The 20,694-nt window shown below is 37.8% G+C and overlaps 1 protein-coding gene across 1 annotated transcript; it reads right to left on the bottom strand.

Moving 5' to 3' along the window:
* Positions 1-8,384: 8,384 nt before the first annotated feature.
* Positions 8,385-18,794, bottom strand: kcnk1b (potassium channel, subfamily K, member 1b). Its single transcript, XM_014983156.2, has 3 exons — positions 18,332-18,794; positions 14,372-14,767; positions 8,385-11,246 (listed from the first exon to the last, which is right to left on the bottom strand). Exons 1-3 carry the CDS (start codon positions 18,684-18,686, stop codon positions 10,990-10,992), a joined length of 1,008 nt encoding a protein of 335 aa, XP_014838642.2. The 5' UTR covers positions 18,687-18,794; the 3' UTR covers positions 8,385-10,989.
* Between the last annotated feature and the right edge of the window lie 1,900 nt (positions 18,795-20,694).

Below are 20,694 nucleotides of genomic sequence, written 5' to 3' on the forward strand. Positions count from 1 at the left end.
CGGCACGGCAACAGCGTCATCTCCCGGATAGCCAGGAATATGATGGAAGATCACTCTTCCACCATGATTACCGATCTGTACCAGCTCTGATCCAAATAAGGTGTACAGTAGCTCTGACTTCCTTTTTAAATTCTAAACGTGTAAAGGGCGTCAAAGTAAATCCTTTTGTTTTGTCACAACAGAATGAACTCACAAGTTTTTTTTATTTTCATTTTATTTATTTATTTATTTAAAAGAAACACCAACTACAATCTAACTAAACGATTCGTTTGATTTTTGTTCATCAAAGTGTCAAAGAACTATGAAGCATGCAAGAAATTCTTGTAATATGCAGTGGGAAAGACAAGAAAGCATCTCACTCAAGGGGGGCCTATCTATGTTAATTTTCAAAAGTCAGAAATTAACTTCAAAAGAAGGGCTTGGCTAGAATTGTTTAGCAAATAATAATAAAAAAAAAACAAGCAATTGTCTTGTATTAAATTAGCAATGCAACTAACACTTCTCCCATTAACAAAATCCATAAGTTAGGTTCAACAGAAAATTAAAGTAGCTATATATATATATATATATATATATATATATATATATATATATATATATATATATATATATATATATGCAGTATCCACCTTGGGGAGAATTATACCATAAACATTTCAAATGTTCAAAATATTCTCTAGCACAGAAGTGAATCAAACCAGCTCAGTTAGCAGACAACTTTCTCCAGCATGAAGAGCCTCAGGGTTTCCCTCTGTTCAGTCATTCCCAGCTTGCATCACCTAGGGACACCAGCAGCATTTCAACACAACACCAGAAGCTGAAAGTTTTCTTGTTTAGTTATTCTCTATATTTTCTGATCCAAACTCTGAGACAGTCGAAAACTGTCTGTCCAGTACAGCAGAATCAAACGCGACTGCTCCGGCTGATTGCATCTCATCAGAGCTACTAGAAATGGAGCAATTATGCTCACTTTGGGTGGTTTTATCAGCTTCACTTTGACTGTTATCAGAGGGGTAAGTTGTGCAATAATAACAGTGCACTTAGTGTGTGCTCTTGTTTTTAACATCTCGACGGACAAAAACCTCTTCATAAATATGCAGTTTGCTCCCGAAAAGGTAACAAGCCCAAATGTAATATGCATTTTATTCTAACCTTATTTTATCAATTTTAGCAAAGCCTCTGTGTTTCTTTCATTTTTTTTTTTAGATAAATCTGAAGAAACCATGCATATCAAAAAGTATGTTGTAGGAGAAATCTACCTTGCGTGAATTGAGGGGTGTTTTCCATGTCTCCCCGGTCTGTGGTCCACTCCCTGCATTGCTGCAATGTGTGAGCTCCTGACTGCAGAGCCGTGACTCTTTTTAGGAGACAGGTTCTACATTGATCAGTGGCCAACTCCATAGGGGTTAAGGTGTATTTGGTAAATGCTGCAGATGTGTGTGTGGGGGTGTGTGTGTGTGTGTGCGTGCGTGTGCGTGTGTGTGTGTGTGTGTGTGTGTGTGTGTGTGTGTGTGTTGGGGTGAGCTGTGCTTAGTCAAGCGGAAAAAAAAGAAGATGTTTAGTCATCAATAAGCTGGTCAACGTCTCACATCGACACTGGTCGGGAGGAGAGGCTCAAGTTCATCTTAAATAACGCAGCTCCCCAGCTTCACAGCTCGGCCAAAATCAGATTGATTCGTCCCATCAGGACGTTCCTGTCTGCCAACATAAATTCAAGATTGAACTGTGCCTCGCCTTAAAGGGAGACACAGCTCATACATATCAAAACAGCGGTTCTAAAGGAGTACTCGTGTATTCAAGTCATCCGCTGCTATCCAGCACACCATGTTCCACTTCGGCAGACCTCTCAGAGAGATCTAATTGGTGCCCTCAATCTACAGGGCAATGCACTCCTTTCTAAATATGGATGAAAGATGAAGCAAGGACCAAAGCCCACGGCCAAGAAACATGAAATGATTACTGAAGGGATGATCCAAACAGCAATATTAGCTACAACAGTTGGACTGTTATGATGCTTTGTAGCCTTACCTGGTGGACTGTACAACATGCTGCAGTCTAGTTGATAGGTGTCAATAACTACATAATTTCTTAATACTGGGATGCATCAGCTGGTTGGTGACAAAAACAGGTATCCTAAACATTTCAGACCCACGTGTCAATAAGAGACCTGCAGGATTGTCTGCAAGAAGATTCACACTTCTTGTAGTTTTGTCATTCAGTAATAAACTTTGATGTGTTTTATTGGGATTTTATATGATAGGTCAGCACAAAGTAGTAATTAATTATGATGTGGTATGCATTTGTAGTCAGCACCTGTGAGTCAACACTTAGCAAAAACCGTGATGTTGCACAGTGATTGAAGTGGACCCATAGGCAGAGAGAGAATTGATAGTGAAGGTTTAATTAAAATAATGATGGAAAAACAAAAAAAACTTACAAGCAGCCAGGATATGACAAAAACAAAAAACAAAAACTAAACATAACTGGAACATGAAGCATAACTGTGGGGGGAAACAGGAATGGACAGGATTTAACTGGTGGAACCAGCAAGATGTGGGAGCAGGAGAAGAGTTTGAAAACTGTGAGAGTGAATGCTGGAACAAAAGACCTGAGCTGATGAGCTTAACAGGTTGCAGGTGTGAGAGAAGAGAGAGAAAGAGGAAGTGACACAGCGGGGTGAGTTAAGGCACACTGACTCTAACACTGAAGAATGATCAAACATAAGAAGCAGGACTAAACTAAGAAAGGACTAGACACAAGAAATAAATCTAATAAACTAGAATCTAGAAGACAGGACTGAACCAAAGTAAAACAGAAACATGCCTGGTCTAATAAAATAAAGGGAACTGAGGAACGTAGAAATTACAAAACCCCAAACCAGCTCAAACAACCCAACATCAGCTTTCCCTGCAGTAAGAGATTTAAGTATGTCTGGCATTTCTCTATCAGTTGGAAACTGAATAGTCTTTGCAAAACAGTCAGACTTTATGAATAGCAACAACAACGACCATATTTTGGATTGAGATTGGGGATATCAGAGTAAAGGTGCTGAATATAAATCCATGTCACACTTTTTAGGTTTTTATTTAATCATATCCTGGCACTATTATTGGGGTGTAACATTTACATAAGCTGGCTAATTTTTTTTTTTTTTAAAGCTTATTTGGCAAAGCAATTATTTTCTTGGCAATGTTAGACATATTTTTAGTTTTTATTTGAGGATTTTTATTTTAAGGATTTATTCTAGTTTAGGTAAACCATTTAGTAACCTATTTTTTTGCTAATTAATTAGTTTTTACAGACAATATTACCAACTTGCATTTCTTCAAAGCAAATCCTGTTTTTCCTCACATTTCAACATTTAATTTGAGTGTTTTATTTAAGCATTTGTCTTTTCTTCAGGAAAATTTAGAAGCTTAAAACGAAAGACCGTGGGATGGACTTTCAAAGCCCCCAAAATTGATCCTAAATCTTGTTCGGTGACCGCTGGATTAGGCCTTGATCCCTCGCCACAATAATCAGGATAAAGAATAATAATAAATTAACAAAACACTGGTGTTATTGATGCATCAATTATATATCTACCCCTCTGAAATCTCCCTTATTTTTCCACTGATATGTCAATCAGATGTGATAACTTTTGAAATCTTTCAGCGATATATATCTCCACCAATATTTATGTAAATTAGCCCAAAACCTCTGCTGCTAACGTGTGATGCAATAGTTGTCAACTTTTACTTTTTATTATGCTATACCTTTATGCTTTTTCGCTTTTGGTTATACCCTGTTTCAACATAAACTGCAGTGCTGAGTCAGAAACAAATACCGTCCTTTTTCAACATTAATCTGTTGTGTCAATCGTTTCCATTATTTATTATATAGTGTTGCAACCAGTCTTTAAGACATTTTTACATAAGATGGTGCAGACCCTGTCTCTTAGCATCATTAATATTTGATGAAGCTCTCTCCGCTTGGAAACAGTGTGACAGTCACTGCTGATTGGTCTCCACAATAGCAGAATGGAAACTCTGAGCCAGAAAAAAAAAAAAAAAGTCAAATTCCTCTGATGCATTTGAGCATGTAATAGTGTTACATGTATTTTTCTTTATTATACAGTCAAAACGGGCAGTTTCTTGCTGTAAGCCCAGAGAGACAAATCCGACCTCCTCTGCTGCTCCTCTGCTGCCTGTTAAAATGTTCTTCCAGCCACAGAAAACTCTAACCTTTGTGAATGTAGCATCCTGTGGTCTCCACGGCTTTTCTGATTTCCTGTAGGCTACATGTGTTTTTCATCCATCATCGTTTGTACAACTGACTGGAGAGCAGAAAGCGAAATCCCCGAGTGGTCCAGGTCTTGCTTTAGGTGTAAACATAGTGAAGCAGTTTTCGTTAAAAGCCAAACAATTGGCATCTTTTTTTTTTTTTTTTTTATTCCTTGACAATCCTGAACTGACCTAATTTCTATTATTGTCTGTTATTAGATGTTTTTTTTTTTGTTGTTTTTTTTTTGGGGGGGGGGAATCCTTTTCATTTGCTGACAAACAAATCAGGCAAAGAATTAGTGATTAAGCCTCACTGAGCTGCCAAGCCGCATGTCCCTGTTGTCTATAAATATTAAAAGACATTTCTGAAATTTGGCTTCAGATGTGCTCCTTAGCTGACTGTACTTCAAAGAGAATGGTTTATGGATGCCGGTTTGTCACGTGAAAGACAAAGTCTACTCGGTATGATCTAGTAAAAGTAGATGGACATCCTTTTATAAGAGTGAAGCAGGCAGCTAGTTTCTGTATATGGTATGCTGGATATACCATGACAAGACGCATGATCAAGAAAAAGAAAAAATAAAAGAAACAGAGGAAAAGAAACACCTACACCCTCAGTTTTATTTTAGACAATTTATGCATCTTGTGTTTGTTTTTTTATCGTTTGCCAATTTGCCAGCATTATAACCAATAAACTATATGTTTTCTTGTATATTTACTCATCACGTGTTTGTTGAACCATTGATCTGCTCAAAGCTGCGCACTACGTAGACTTGACGTTCCTAATTATTTTAAGGCTCTTTGATGCTTAACACACATGACAATTGGCCAATACTGTCCCCGGCTAGCGTCGTCGTTTGATTTGACTCCAGTTGTGAAATTGCGCCTTCTGTCATCTCATTAGTGCGCTCAGCGTTTTCTTTCTGTTCTCGCATTGCTAGGTTGCATCTCACACAACCTTTTTGATTAGTCTCAGATCTCATTTTAACTCTGCGACATGACAAGGTGGAAAACACAGAGGAATGCACAACGTGCCTTCTGTGTTGCAATCCCACTTGAGATTCATTAATTTGCAGGTAAAAAAACAGGCTTTTAATTCAGCTCTTTCTTTTTTTTCGTTTTGAGGGTATGGGGAGGGAATAAAGACACAATGAGAGCTGGCTTCATGGGTTGATATGTGCTGAAAACATCAGCCACATTGCAGAGAAAGAGCTCTGAGTGCAAAATGGTTCTGAGAGAGTAAATGCCTGTGGCTGCAGCCTCCATTTACCTCTCCCTGCTTTCTCCTCTTTTTCTGTCCTGTCAGTTTGTCCTTCCTCGTATACATTCAGCAGACAGTGAACTGGGGCAGTGTGTATGGATTTTCTACAAACTGTTTGGTGCTGCAATCCAAATCTATCAATTTCAAACCCTAAGCACAACCACACTGCATTGTTCTTTCTGTGCAGACAAAAGTTGATCTGCGATATTGCTTAGAAAACTGGAACCTAATTTCGCTCTTGCAACAAGAGCACAAATTTTTCACATGAGAGCAGTTACAGAGTTGGCTGAGGGGAGCGTTTGTGCTTCAGGCCTCCTGCATTCAGATAGTCCCCCTGTATGCGTGTGCGCGCGCGCGCGCGTGTGTGTGTGTGTGTATGCGTGTGTGTGTGGATATAAATAGAGCTGCTCCACCATCAGAAAACCGTGCTATAGAGTAGATGCCAGTTGTCGCTGTGCACCAACTCAACCCCCCTGTCCTGAATGACCCCAGAGACAGAGTGCTGCCATTCGTGAGGGGTGATATGAGCAACCGAGAGTTTTCTGTGCATCATTCTATAAGGTGTGCTTCCTTCTCTCTGAGGCACAGGAGCAGCGCTTGATTCATCTATTTATGGATGAGCTCATGTTTAATCTGAGCTGCAGACTGTTTTATAACCCACAACAAGGATCCTTAATGAATCTCAAAATCGTGGGGTGTAATATTTTATTCCTTTCGGGGCAGTTTGTGGTGTTTAAGTGTTTCTTCAGGACGGCTTATAGGACTCACATCAACCGGAAAGATGACGAAGCAACATTAACAACGATGAGCTCTCGATGTTTTTTTCCTCAGTAGATGAGATGAATCAGTCTGTAACGTTTCAGACCAACAGCTCAGTCGTAACTGTGCCGATTGTCTGTGTTTGTGTTGGAATACTGTAACACTGAAAGCATAAAAAGAAGTTTTGACTTCAACTGCAGATATTTGAGCTATACAGAGCATCGGAAAAATATTCATTCCCCTTGAACCTTTTCTCATTTTGTCACATAACAACGAACCACTTTGTTCCAAACATACACACAGGGACATAATCACAGATTAGCTTGGAGTTGTACCGAGGAAAGCCTGTGAGTAATGAAAATAGAAAATAGCAGGAAATTATTTTTGCTCTGATCATATTGTTATTTGTTGCTGGAAATAAACAAATGTGGCAGCCCTTGTGCCGGTTCTGAACATTGTCCATTTGTACGTTGAACGACCTGGCAACGTTTCTTACAGTTATTTCCAATTACTGGTAATTGTTGTTTCACTACATGCATCCAATAAAATTACTTGCTGCTAGCAAGCGTCTGAGCTGCTCCCCCCCCATAAAACCTGACAATATGGACGTCGGCTCAGTGGCTCTGCGGGGAGAAGTGCCTGCATGTCAGAGGTAATCACAGTTCTTCTGCGATAAGAAATACAGCTTCTGAATAAAACAAAAGCGCTGCACTATTAAATTTACTTCCCTGAGTTCGACACAGTGTGCCCCTGGAGCTGCAAAACACAATAAATTCTGTGTTTAGGTGAGTGATGAGCATGACTCGAGATCAAAAACCATGATTTTCTTTAAATGTATTAAGTTTAATTGTGTTTTCTGTTCATGCTAGTTTCTCTTGAGTGCCAATTTAGTTCTTTCTCGACTATTTTTGAACAGCCTTATCAAGAACTGTGTCTGATCTTCTTTTAATGCTGTAGGGAAAAACAAAATATCTTCTAGTTAATTACTGACTGGGATGTTTGAGCTCTCCAATTACTGCACAAAGATATTCTGAACCTCCACCTTCTTTTTGGAAATCAAAGAGACGAGAGGCTTAAGCAATTCATCTAAGTAGCAGGGTATTTTCTTAGCAAGTCTCTGCAGATAATCACTTTCATTATCATTATTCATGCTTTATTTTCTTTCATTTCAGTTGACACTTGTGCGTAGATTAGATTGTGTTTCAGCCTTCTTCATCTTTCCTACATTTTCTGGTAAATTCAAGTTATGTAATCTCACGTGTGTCTACGAGCTGACACTGCAATCAGACCACATTTCCACTGAGTTAACACATGATCAGCCAGTGTCTCCATCTTCTTACCATATGGTGGAAGCTTGGGAGAGAAGACGAATAAATATTGGAGAATCTGAAGGCACTTGGATGTGTTTGAAAGTTGATTTATAACAGTAATTAAATTCTGAAAAATTAAAACTCATAATTAACAAATTTATTAGACACAGAGTGGCATATTTTATTGAGGTGTTTATTTAGGTCTGTTTTGATGATTGTGACTTACATGTAGTGAAATCTCAAAAGTATGTCACCCCCCCCCTCCCCCAAGCACCCTAAAAGAAAAAAACAACTTTACATATGACTAATAAAAATGTACTTTTAGTTCTGTTTATGTGAAAGCATCACTGTGTAGTGTACAATAAAAGCACTTGATTTGGGGTTTCTTTTAATAATCCGTTGGCTGTGCTAACCTCTCTTCTAAGTTTTTTCCTTCCACTCAACTTTCCAGTATTGTGCAAGCAGACAGAATTCAGCAATCATCCAACTTATATTTTAATAATTTTTTGGTGTAATAATTTGTTGTGGATGATGTCAATAGTGTTCTTCGTGATTGTGGAGTTCATAACATCATCAAAAATATGATTTGTCATATGTAAAGTTGTAATTTTTAATCTCTCAGAAACTGAACATTTGGTTTTATTAGCTGTAAGTGATAACCACTAAAATTCACTGAAGCTGTTGAAGTATTATTCTGTGTAATTATATTATGTCTTGCACTTTTTAGATTTAATTCCATTTTTGAAGGACATTCTAAATTTTCAAGATTTACAGATTCAAGAAATACTCAGGTTATTTTAATCCAACATTTTATTTCAGACACATGAACAATTTTTTTTTTTTTACATTTTACAGTGTATTTTCTTATGCTGAAATGATTCTCTGGGATCCAGTGACAGTCTTGTTTTGAATGATTAACATTGTAACAGTATAATACTTAACTGTGCATTTGAATATACAGTATCACTGACATCGACTGAAAAAATATGTACAAAAGCTCATGGTTGCAAATATTCCAAACGTGTCAGTTTTCTCAGCATAAATAAAAACTCAGGGTTTCCATCTGGAATCATTCACATGATGTTTAATCCCTGATAGAAACTGAAATTTCATTCCCTTCTTGCCTTCTAGTCAAAGTATATGCCAACAACAACTTTGAAAGATCCAAGACATTAACAAACATTGAGCTAGAAATGTAGCTACAGACAGACATTATACAGTAAAAGAGACTAGAGTTACAAAATGTAAGTTTTTCTACTCAGCAGACAGCCAATCTTTCACAGTAGTTCACAAAGGCCCAGAATGGTAAGAAAAAAAATTTAAACCTTCATCAGAAAAACATTAAATGGAATGAATGGAGTTCAGAAAAAGCCAGGCACATTTTCAAACTAACAGAAAACGTAACATACTGACTCAAAAAGCAGTTATTGCAAAGACAACTGAAACTTGATGGGAACATTTTCAACCTTAATATGGTTTACGGCAGAAAAGTTACCAGAGCCCCTCAGGTTGTTTCTCCTTCACCCGAAAAAGCAATGCAAGAAGTTCATCACTCTGCCCCAAGCGAGAAAATAACTCCAATTGTTGCAAAGCGTGCTTATACACCTGACAGCAAGCACCGATGCAGCATTACATCATAATTAGAATGTCGATTCCCGCTGATGCAATCTGTGAGAAACAGTAACTAATCCGGATAGCAATTACAGTCATATCCCTTTAAACACTGCAGTCAAAACTCAGAAAGAAACTCAAATGATAACATTTTGAAGATTAAATTTAGAAGACATCTAAAAATAAATTCCACTTCCAGCAAGAAAACTGAACTGACAATTCTTCACATAGAGGAAAAAAAAGATAAATACATTACATTCAAGAGCTTAAAACCAGGGAGTGATATGAGATGAAACAAAACTCCTCACCATGACAAAAATAGCACTGAAACTCTCTGTAAATGCATCTATTTTTCTGCTAACGTCAGGACAGGTGCATGAAAAGACTAACTCTGTCAACAAGAAGCTAAAAATCTGAGGATGGATGACGAGGTGCCAGAATTGTTTTAGAATCAAACAAAGGCCTTTGTTATATGTGAAGCATTGAAGCAAAACTGCCGCGGCGAGTAATTAGAGCTGCTGCCCCACGACGGATTTCAAGTTTTCAAAGGTGCCATTTCTGGTACAGTAATTCTGCCATTCAAAGCAATTTGTAAACGTTTCTCAAGTCATAAACAAAAAGCAGGCGTTTCTACATTCAAATGTTACAAATACAGTAAAATCTACAGTTCAAATCCCTTTTATTAAACAGAATCTTTCAAAGTGTGTGAATGCCGAATGAATGTTGCTCATGTGCAAACCTAACTTCCTGCAACTCCCTCAGCAAGCTCGACAAACCTCGGCGTCCTTTTTGTACACACAGTCAAGCGCGCATTAAAGCGTTCAGATGGATCAGTGACTTGCACCGCTTTACACATGAGCAATTTTGAGAACAGCGCTGCAATGAGGTTGCACAAAACACTTAACGCCACTGTAAGGAAGACCCAGAAATGCCTCGAAATATGAACGATATTCTTACATAGCAGCTCCCCAAGTTACATTTTTAAACATATTCCGCTACCTTTTGATCAATAGCAAATTTACGGCAAATAAAACTGATAAACCAGTCCTTATGTAACTCTTTGAATCAATTGCGCGACTCACATTTTTTTATTTTAAAAATCAATAATTAAATGAATACTGACATCTATAAAGGGTCTGTAAAGCTCTCTGTTTCAGCAGCTTACAATCAGAGAAATAAAAAAAAATGCCCCAAAATCGAAAAGAATCAAAACAGGCCACGATACAGCATCAGCAATTGTTGTTTAGATATCAGGTAAAGTTCTGCTTTGACTTCATACCCTACATTTAAAACATTCTCCCGATTATGTACAAAGACCTGTCTAAAAAACTCCATTTAAAAGACATACATACTTATGTCCTAATTTGTGGCGGAAGGTTTTCCGTCTTCGAGTTAGTCGTAAGAGACGAATTACTTCATCAAATATTCCTAAGTGTACCATAAATAATGTAGCTTTTAAAGGCGCTTAGCTTTTGTGAGTCATAAATACAGCAGAGGACTTTCCTTTTATCACTGACTTTGTATTTATAGCTGCTGTTAAAATATTAATTTCACTTTTATTATGTAGATAAACTCTCTGCTGCATAACACTATCTCTACTGTCAGTTTTGTGGTTTCGTAGTTGGCATTGTTTGCTTGATCTCTGCAGACCTAAACGATTTTAGCTTTGACTACAATTTACCTAAAGCCATGATTGGTTCTTACTCATGCTGTCTTCTACTATGAGTTAATCTCCTTGTTTTTATTCCCCTCCATTATCCTTTGTGGTCATTGTTTTTTTGTTTTTTTACTGGATCATTGGATCATCATTGGGAGAGACCAGAGTCGGGACGCTGACAAACGTCTTGGCTTTGTCCTCGTTCTTGCCGCCTGTGTTGTCAGACACGGTGGTGAAGGAGAGGTGGTCATGCTCCAAAATGGCGAGGCGGTCCTGGGGCTTCTCCTTCTTCAGGTAGAACATCTTCCTGAGCTGCTTCAGCTGCTGCAGCTCACAGAAGGTCTCCAGCACCACCAGCATGACTATCAGACCCAGAATGAGGTAAACTGGGGAGAGAAACGCAAGAAGTAATTACAACAAGTAATTAGAGTAAGAAGCGTCGAAGCGAGATTTGCATGTTTCAACATTCCCAAAATCTGTTACTTTTTACACTACCACAAGAGGGCAGTAGTTAGCTATCCATGACATTAGGACGCAAGGGTGTGCCTTTCTTGACAGTCTACAGACTATGCCCTAAGTCTGTTTTCAGGTGTGTTTAGGCATTGAATACATCTGTATTAACATTACTGAACTTAAAGTTTGAAAAATCTGTCGATTCATCAACAACTGTATCCTTGTGAGAGTTTCTTGTTGGCCTGATGTCTGTATCTGATTGAGAAAGCACTGACTGCTTGTCAGCACAGGCAGCAACAAAACAAAACCGTTTTAATCCAGGGTCACATAGTGCTTATGCAAATACAGGTGATGTCACTTCCTACACTCGTTTTGCCTAAAGGAAGTTGTACAGCTGATGTTATTTTTTGCAAACAAGTGCGTTCTGTTGGAGACTTCTCCTCCTCCTACAGACTGACACATTGTTCCTGCTGACTGACGTCACCTCTCTGGCTGCTGCGCGCCACACACCCACGTCACACATGTCGGAGGCTGTTCACTACAGCAGCTCTTGGCATTCGTGCACACCCACAGCTTGTCAAGACTCCGCGCTCTCAAACTGAGTTTTATTCAAGGCACTATTAGCCCCTAACAGGGCCACTGACAGCAAGCTGTGCGAGTCACCTGGAAAATGCGGGCCATGCCTCAATGCCTCCAGTAGGCCACGGCCCAGTTTGAGTGCAGCACCATCTTGTTATGGTTTGAAACACACAGGGAAATGTCAGATGCTGCTTTCTCAGCAACTACTCGCCACTTTTAATGAGCTGTGTACTGTATTTTGTTTAGAAATCTGCAGTTGTGTGGGTTCCAGCAGAAATTCTCATCAGCTGTCATGAAAAAATGTGAGAATAACCATACATTCCAGATACTACACCTTGTTTCTAAATTCTTAATGTAAATGAAATTGTTTTTTTTTTCAACCCCTAATTAGTAAAAAGGTGCAACAAGCAAACATGCAAAAAAAAAAAAAAAGTGCAGTAGCACTTAAATTTAGTTTTGCTCAATTGCAGGGTATTGTGATATTTATGCGAATATTTAAAATATCTAACTGCTCTTATTTGAAACAAAAAAGTAGCAATTATTCCTACAGCTGCAAAAAATATAAATATTGCAGAGACATGATTTCTATAACACATGTAAGATCATTTTGATCTAGGATGCCAGTAAGCTTTAGCTTATTGTTCTCTTTACAGAGTAACAAGTTGATGTTAAGTGATTAATTTATCAGGTTTTTGGATGGTGCTTAAAACAATGACCTATTTTGCCCTGCCAAGCATAGTATTTAAAACAGTGTCACACTAAGAGCTGGTTTCCATGACTGTGTTTTCAAGGACCAGAAATATTTCTGATCGCTAATCTATGCATCTTACAGCAGTTTCGCGGAAGTAACTTCTTAGAACATTGGTATATTTTGATATCAGTAACACATGACTTGCACGAGACTGTGACAGCTCTACTTATCAGCATTATTTAATTGTTATAATTGCTTTTAAGTACTTTTTCATGTTCAGTTGTATCGGTCTTTTTTTATGACATGTGAAAAATATTGTAGCACTGACATAGAACAAATAAGCATACCTATTTCACCCACAGAAAACACACTCTTTGTAGGTGACAGGTCAAGACTAATGAAAAGTCAGCCTGTACCTCTCTTCTATACTCATGCTTTAGTAATGACAATTTGGTCCTGTGTTAAATGTGATATTTGCTTTTTGTTTCCTCTGATTTGGTCGTTTTTTTGATAACTCATTTTGTCTGTGATCCCTGTTTTTAGTACTTGCTGCATGTTTATGGTGATATAACAGAGAACGAACGTCATTAATGCGGCTTTCACACACAGGTCAAGAAGATGACCTAGTTGATTGCTTTCCACGTATGCAGGTCGAAGCTCACCATCATAAAATCATCTAGATGTCATAAAATGGAACTTTTCATCCTGCATGCCTAACTTGAGAAAATGAAAGTATTTCACTCTAGATATTTTATGTAATACGACTCAATTTGAATGGGATTTTAGTGGTTTTATATTCACCCAATGCAAGCAAAGAAGCAATCAGTGAATCACTGCAGGTAAAAGGTTTAACATTAAGGGTGCTAAGGATTCTGGGATGCATTTACAGCATAACCAGACTTTGCATTTATTAATATTCACCTTTCTACAATTTACCATTAAGATGAATTTATCTTACAAGTTCATTACTGAAAAGATGTTAAAAGAAAACAAGGGCTTAGTTTTACTTTACTTGAACTTTACAGCACAATTCCTAACGTTAAATTTGACACAAAGAGAACACCGAACATGGCGGTGGGTGCATCATGATGCTAATGTAATATTTAGCTGGTTGGACAGAGTCTCACGGCAGCAAATGCTCACATTGGACACTAATTGCATTGCACAAAAGGCTAAAGGTCAGAGGAGAAGGAGTGAAAAGAATAAAATAAGCAGATATTGCATCTGATGTCATCGTTGCATTATTTACTAATATTATCACCTTTGCAAGATTTTCTAATACCGTGCAGCCTTGGTCCAAGTATACATCAAAATACTATCTTTTCCCTTTTCTTTTTTGATCAGGCAAATTGATGGGCGCCACACTGGGTTAGACATGTCCAAGGACTGGATTTTTCTATTTAAAAAAGATATTCTGTTGAGTGATTTCTTATGTAATAATCGTGTTTATTTTGTTGCAAGTGTGCCACATAACACAACAAAACTATCTTTTTTGTAAAAAAAAAAAAAAGTAAAGTAAAAATGGCCTTTATAGTGTATCTTCTCTTCTATAAAAAGCCTTAGAGGTAAATCAAAGTATTTATGTGGTTTAAAAATACAAACCCGAATAAAACTGAAAGTAATAGTAAAAAAACAAAAAAAAAAAAAAACTAGTTATCAGTCAGATTAACATAATAATCAAGGCAGCATCATGACTCTACATTTTACAACTGATACAAAAACAGAGGACTAAGAGTTTCAGATGCATCAGCTATGCAACACCACTACCACCCTCTCATCAGCACTCACCAGTGATGCCCACTTTGTACAGCTCCCTGAACTTCTGATTGGCCGCTTCTCCGGGTACGTAGTCTCCGAGGCCAATGGTGCTGAGTGAAATGAAGCAGAAATAGAAGGACTCCAGGAAGTTCCAGTTCTCCTCCAGAGCAGAGAAGATGGCCGCCGGGATGAGGAAGAAGCACGAGACGGCCAACATGCCCAGTAGGGTGGCGTGAACAATGGCCACAAGCTGCTTGGACAGACCCCACCGTGTGTGGATGTACGTGATGGGCCGCCGGGTGCTGAAGACCATGATCCTTTGCACAACGGCAGTGAGGAAGAGGAGGGTAAACGGGATGCCAATCACGGAGTAAATAATGCAGAAGGCCTTGCCGCCATCTGATAGCGGTGCTGTGTGACCGTAACCTGTTGAAACAAAGAATATTAATCAGCATAAAAGTTTGCTTCAGCAACAAGAGAGCACAGTTTATTTTCGGTGTCCAGTAATTGTGTTCCGATACATAGTTTTGGTGGAAAGTATTCAATTCCTTCAAGTTTTCAAGAAGCAATATGAAGAAGGTAGGGAGATAATACATTTACATATGTATTCAATGAGCACTTAATAAAATCAGCAATGCAACACCTCAGGTTTTCAGGTGTCTGATTCTGCAAGTTTCACAAACTCTTTCTATGACCAGTTCTCTAATTCTCAACAAAAGCATCTGACGTCAGACAGGTTGGGTGGAAAGTTTCAGCAGCACGGTTGGAATGAAGAACCATAGAAAATTTCAGTTCCCTTAGAAACAATTTATTTCAGGTTTGGCTTCTTCTTTACTTCCTTTTCACAGTACCTATTTTCTAAGTCGAACTATTTGAATTCCTGCCTTGTAAAAAATGTTAACCTTTGCTCAAACAGTCTAAGTTTCTGAGAGCTGTGGAAAAGGCTGCACTCTCCCCACCATCTTGTTTAAACTTAAGGCCCTTTCATAGAACATCTGTTTACCTACTTTTTTTTTTACCTGTGTTAAATTAGAGGAATAAAATGTTCCTCTAGTGACCCAAATTCAGGGCTCCGCATGTACAAAGTGGAAACCACACAGAGAGCAACCAGTCGCCATTCAACTTCGGACATATCTAGGGTTTTATTCAGACAATTAAATGCATAGAAAAACAGATCAGCATCACACCCAAACCATCAAGAAGTCCAAACCATAACACAGGCATTAATTACCTGAGAAAAATAGAAAAATGAACAAAATACAAAAATAAGAGAAAAAGCAAAGGCGCCTTTGGGAACTGCTTGTGCGGCTGCAAACAAAGCAATTCGATTTGCTTCTGTGAAGTGGAGGTTTTTATTAAGAGGTGTAGTCCTAATTTTAATATATGCATTGAAGGTATGTCCTCTCCTTCTAAACCTCTAAGCAATTTCAAATTACCTAGATGGGATGGTCTAAATGATTTCGTCACCTTCTTTGAGACCTATTCAATAACCAAAAATGAAGAGAGAGAAAGTGCAAAGGTCCAGTGTGATTAAGAGTCAGAGAGAGCACACAGGATTTTCAAACAGGATTTTCTCATGTCAGCTACATCTGGAATCTCTCCTGTTCCTCCCTTTCTAAACATTTGAACAAAGACCCTAGTTGTCAGAAAGAGATTTATTTTTCACTTTGACCTTGTTTTGTTTTTCTCCAGGTTTTAAGAGTCTTCCTTACCCCTAGACAATCACCAAAGAATTTGATTGTGAACAGACAGAACTTGTCTTTTCCATCCTGTTTTTTTTTTTTTATCTGAACTGCCTAGCATCTGTTTCTGAGCGATTCATTAAAAAAACAGATTCCTGCATTAAACCTAAAGTAACATATAGGCAATTTGGAACGCAATGTTCTTATTTTAAAACGCTGATGATTTTATGTAATATTGTACATATGGTTAAGTTTAAAAACTAGCATATTTTAATTTTATTTTCCTAACACCTGTAAGGATAGTATTAATAGGATTTCACATGTGAGAAGAAAACTCATGTACTAAACCGAATCAAATCTTTTTTTAGAAGCCTGAGAGTGATTTGGGTGTTTTTTGAAAATCTCCCCAAGGGTTATCGTCCTTTAAGAGAAGAATCACTTCCATTTAGCTTTTCTGGTTTCAAAGGTCCGACTGGTGCACAGCTGCACCAATGTTTATTCTTCTGTAAGATAAAACCATATCCAGAAAGGAACCAGAACCAGGAAGTTACCAGGTAGTCATAACTGCTACACGTCAGAGTGATATATTGGGCCTGTTAGGACACATTTAATGGCACCCTTATAAATTTGTATGACATTGTGACTTCGTACTTTAGCACTGGATTTTACTTTTCACTTGTCAAGAATATATTTCTCTAAGTCAGTTTTTTTTCCTCTTTATGTGCAACTCACCTTTTACAATTTTATTTGGATATTCATTTAACTTGGTCCAACTTTTTTTTTAAGAATTACAAAGTCCTACTATTACGACAAAGGAGAAAGTGAATGTTTCTTTTTTTTTTTTTCTGGCTGCCAGAAGAAATAATGGTAATGCAAAACCAGCCCCTCCCCCTCATGTTGCTGTGCACTGTCTATCAACTGGATTTCTCCTGTCCTGATTCCAAATGAAAGGTAAACTTTCTGCTTTGAAATATTTCTAATGTACCAAAAAGACACCCTCTCTCCCTTGTGCTCTTGGACGGTCATGAGTCAACCAAATACAGGCAGTAGATAACTTGCATATGTATTCAGTGAGCAATGGGCACCTCCGGTATCCATGGGTGTGACTCTGTGAGTTTCCAAACCTTTTCTCTGACCAGTTTTCCCATTCTCAACAGAAACATTTCACCACAGACAGATTGGATAGGAAGCTTCAGCCACAGGATTGGAATGTGAACAGTTTTCACATTCCAGGAGAAAGTGAACAGTTTTCTTTTCTGCCTGCCAGAAGCAATCGACTAATATATTATTGCAGTAATGGTAAGGCTTATTGCTGTCTTTTTGTTTGTTTGTTTGAAAGAAAAACAGTTGGAATATTGCATATTTTTTGTTTTAAATGTGTGCATAAATACCATCTGACTGTTAAAATGTGACAGTTTTGCTCAAGGTTTTGCCGTGAAGATCTTATACTAGTGAAGGTCAACTAAAAAAAATGCCAACAATACATGAGCAGTGACAGGTTTAAGACACACTGTTATTTGAGAAAATAAGTAGTTACGAAATGAAGTTGAGGTTTAGACAGGATTAGGTTGATGTTCTTTTGAGATCAGATTTGAAGCCATGTTGTAATGTGGGTGCAAAAGTACGACACCGTAAGCTTTACATGCTTTTCTGAGGTGTAGCTTTTAAAATACCCTAAGTTATTGAAGTGAGGTGCATTTTGTAATAAAACTGTAGTGCACACATTACAAGCCAAGAGTGTCTAATTTCCAGTAACAAAAGGTCAAAATAATTTATCAATATAAAAATGGAAGAGATTAGACCGAGTTCTGCATTACACAGATCAGTCTATAAAATCACAATGTTATGAACCCAGACGACTATTACCACAGGATATATCATTCGGATTGTATGTTGCAACCTTAAATAACTGCTGCAGCCATGTGGAGTATGACAGCGTACATTTCCTGTTCTAAATTGGAGGACACATCTTTAAAAATGTTATCATTTAAAATGCAATTGCCAAGTGTTTGGTAAAAGAAGACGACAAAAATTGTAATACAGGCCAAATTCTGTCTTAAAGTGGCTTTCTGTTTTGTAAAATAGATGCAAAATTTGAATGAAGATAATAATTAATTGACATTAGATGCATTTTACTATAGGGCCTATATATTAATTATTATTATTATTATTACCAACATGGCAACACTTAAGGGTTCTGTATGATGTACTTAAAGTCAAACAGACATATTACGTGAGGATGACTCCGTAGATTCTGCTGCGCACCTGGAGGACAGTGACTACAAAGCATCATACAGCAGTGACCTACCTGTGGTGGACAGCACCGTGCTGGCGAAAAACAGCGAAGAGGTGAAGTCCCAGTTCCAGTTAGCCGAGGCATTATTGAGAATAGAAACCCCATAATTACTGGCGTCTAGGGCTTTCTTTAAAAACCGCTCCAGTCGCTCCTCGGACAGACACTCATTTTCCAAGAGGAACTGCTTTTTGACGGCCCTCAGCTCCTGACGCAGTTGGTCTTCGTACGGTAGTTCGACCGACGAGAAGACGACGGCGCCGAATATGAGATAAAGGAGGTAGCCCAATATTAAAGATACGAAATACCACGTCGATTTATGATTCTGTATCAAACGCACACAAGAATTGCTGGCTAGAGACTGGAGCATTTTTACCCGGTTGCTAAATCACCTCGGTAATAATTTATTATAGCAAAGTAAGTCTGCCCTACTGTACAGACAGTGATGTTGTTGGGAGACAAAGCGCAAATGAATATCCTCTCCTCCCCTTCACGGAACCTGCTTTGGGTGTTGATACTTTTATGTACTATCGTAAATCTCAGATGTCTCTGTCGTCACCAGCGCCAGTTCTCACGTATATGTAGCACATGGAGAAAAGTTATAACGCAAATCGCTAGTTTGTCTCCAAAATTGATGTTGGCATTTCGGAACTTTTAAAGGGATGTTATTAAATGCGCCAATGTCAATAGTTTGTCGTATTTCCGAGCTTCAATTTGGCCATGAAGGCAGCAACACGTGTGAGACCCTTTGTGACGTCGGCGCTTTTCTTCCTCCTTTCTCCTCTTCTGAAGAAAAGAAACAAACGTCAAAGCCGCGCCAGTTACCATAAATGTCATTGTAGAATCAAAGATTATGATCAAACGAGGGTTCGCAGAATAAAAATACACGTGGGAAAAAAGGAAACTGGGAATATGGCTATACAGTTTAGAACACAGTAAAATACTTTGGTACAGTCTTGTGTCCTAGTTGTGTCTATTATGATTATGGCCTGTAGGTACACTATATCGGGAAATAAATAGTCTACATTTGAACAGCAGGGGGAAACATTTTTCTTTTCTGTTGTAAGTATTTCCTGTTGCCAAAATTGGTTTACAGAAATAGAAAGCATGCAAAATTGCACTGGGTGCAGACATTACAGAGAACATTCAAAAATAGATAAAGATTATAAGAGTGAGGGGGAAAAGGAAATGGGAAATCAGTGTGTTGTAAATCTTTGTGATTTATATAATACCCTAATCATCAGCTCCCTCCACAGGACTCAATTGAATTTAAGAGACTAATCTATTGTTGGCAGGCACCTACTTCAATTTAGCATACTTCCCATTTATTAAAACTAATTATGCAACATATAGCTGCACTATGTTCCCTCTATTGTCTGCACACAGTGCAATTTAACATGCATCCCATTTATTAAAACCAACAATAATAATGGCTTGAGTGATGTACCCATTTTTGCTGAAAAGCCACTGAGTGTGAAAAAAGTCTTTACTCCAATAGCAAAATAATCACATCACAGTTTGCAATTACACTCACAAAAAATATACTTTTTTTTATTTTAGATACATGTTCTGATCTTATGAAACATAAACTGAAGCGTAATTATAATAGTTCCATTTAGACAAAAGGGGAAGAAGTTTGCAAGCCTGAAAATACCATCCTATGAAGAACAGTGATCAAGTTCTAGGGGTATCTTGCAGTAGGGGGGACTGGTGCAACAATTAGCCCTGATAGTAGAACATTTTGCTCTGGCCTCTACCAGAATTTATTGCTAGCTGCATTAGAACATACAGTTTACATCTTGTATTTCTATTCCAGTTTTCTAAAGGGAAGATCTTAGATTTCTTGCGAGAAGTCAAAACCTATGTATATTACCATGCTGACTTCAAGCGGTTTGAGCAGATACATAACCAGCTGTCCATAAACCTGTTCTGTCAGAGAGCGAGTTCAACAAAGTAAAGAATGCTAAAAGGCTCCAAAGATATGTCAGCCCTTAGCTGGGAATTTGTAGAGCTACCCAGTTTAACACAATCAAGTCCCAGCACACAAAATGACTGCATTTAACAAGTCACCACATAGCAAATTGTTCTTTATTCCATTTATTGTCTATTAAATCAAATTAGTTTTATCATCAGAAATCTATTTTACAACCAAACTTAGATTTTGCTCCTTCTGCTTTTTATGCTGTTTTTAAAAAACAAAAAACAAAGACAGTTTTTATACTGTCTTGTTTGTTTTCTTGTTTTGTTCATATTTTTCATCCCCATCTAAAACTAACATCAGTAACTTAGTTTAAAAAAAATACACCCATTGATTTGATTGAGTTATATATACATATATATATATATATATATATATATATATAAAACGTTTGAATTCC

The sequence above is a fragment of the Poecilia mexicana genome, unplaced genomic scaffold (genome assembly GCF_051168715.1).
Source record: "Poecilia mexicana isolate PSO_F unplaced genomic scaffold, ASM5116871v1 scaffold_15, whole genome shotgun sequence".
NCBI lineage: Eukaryota > Metazoa > Chordata > Actinopteri > Cyprinodontiformes > Poeciliidae > Poecilia > Poecilia mexicana.

Excerpts from the sequence above, each read along its gene's own strand:
- kcnk1b (XM_014983156.2), bottom strand. The coding sequence starts at position 18,686 with ATGCTCCAGTCTCTAGCCAGCAATTCTTGTGTGCGTTTGATACAGAAT. Across the intron at positions 14,768-18,331 it reads CACGGTGCTGTCCACCACAG|GTTACGGTCACACAGCACCG; the intron begins GTAGGTCACTGC and ends TTGTTTCAACAG. Across the intron at positions 11,247-14,371 it reads GTACAAAGTGGGCATCACTG|TTTACCTCATTCTGGGTCTG; the intron begins GTGAGTGCTGAT and ends TTCTCTCCCCAG.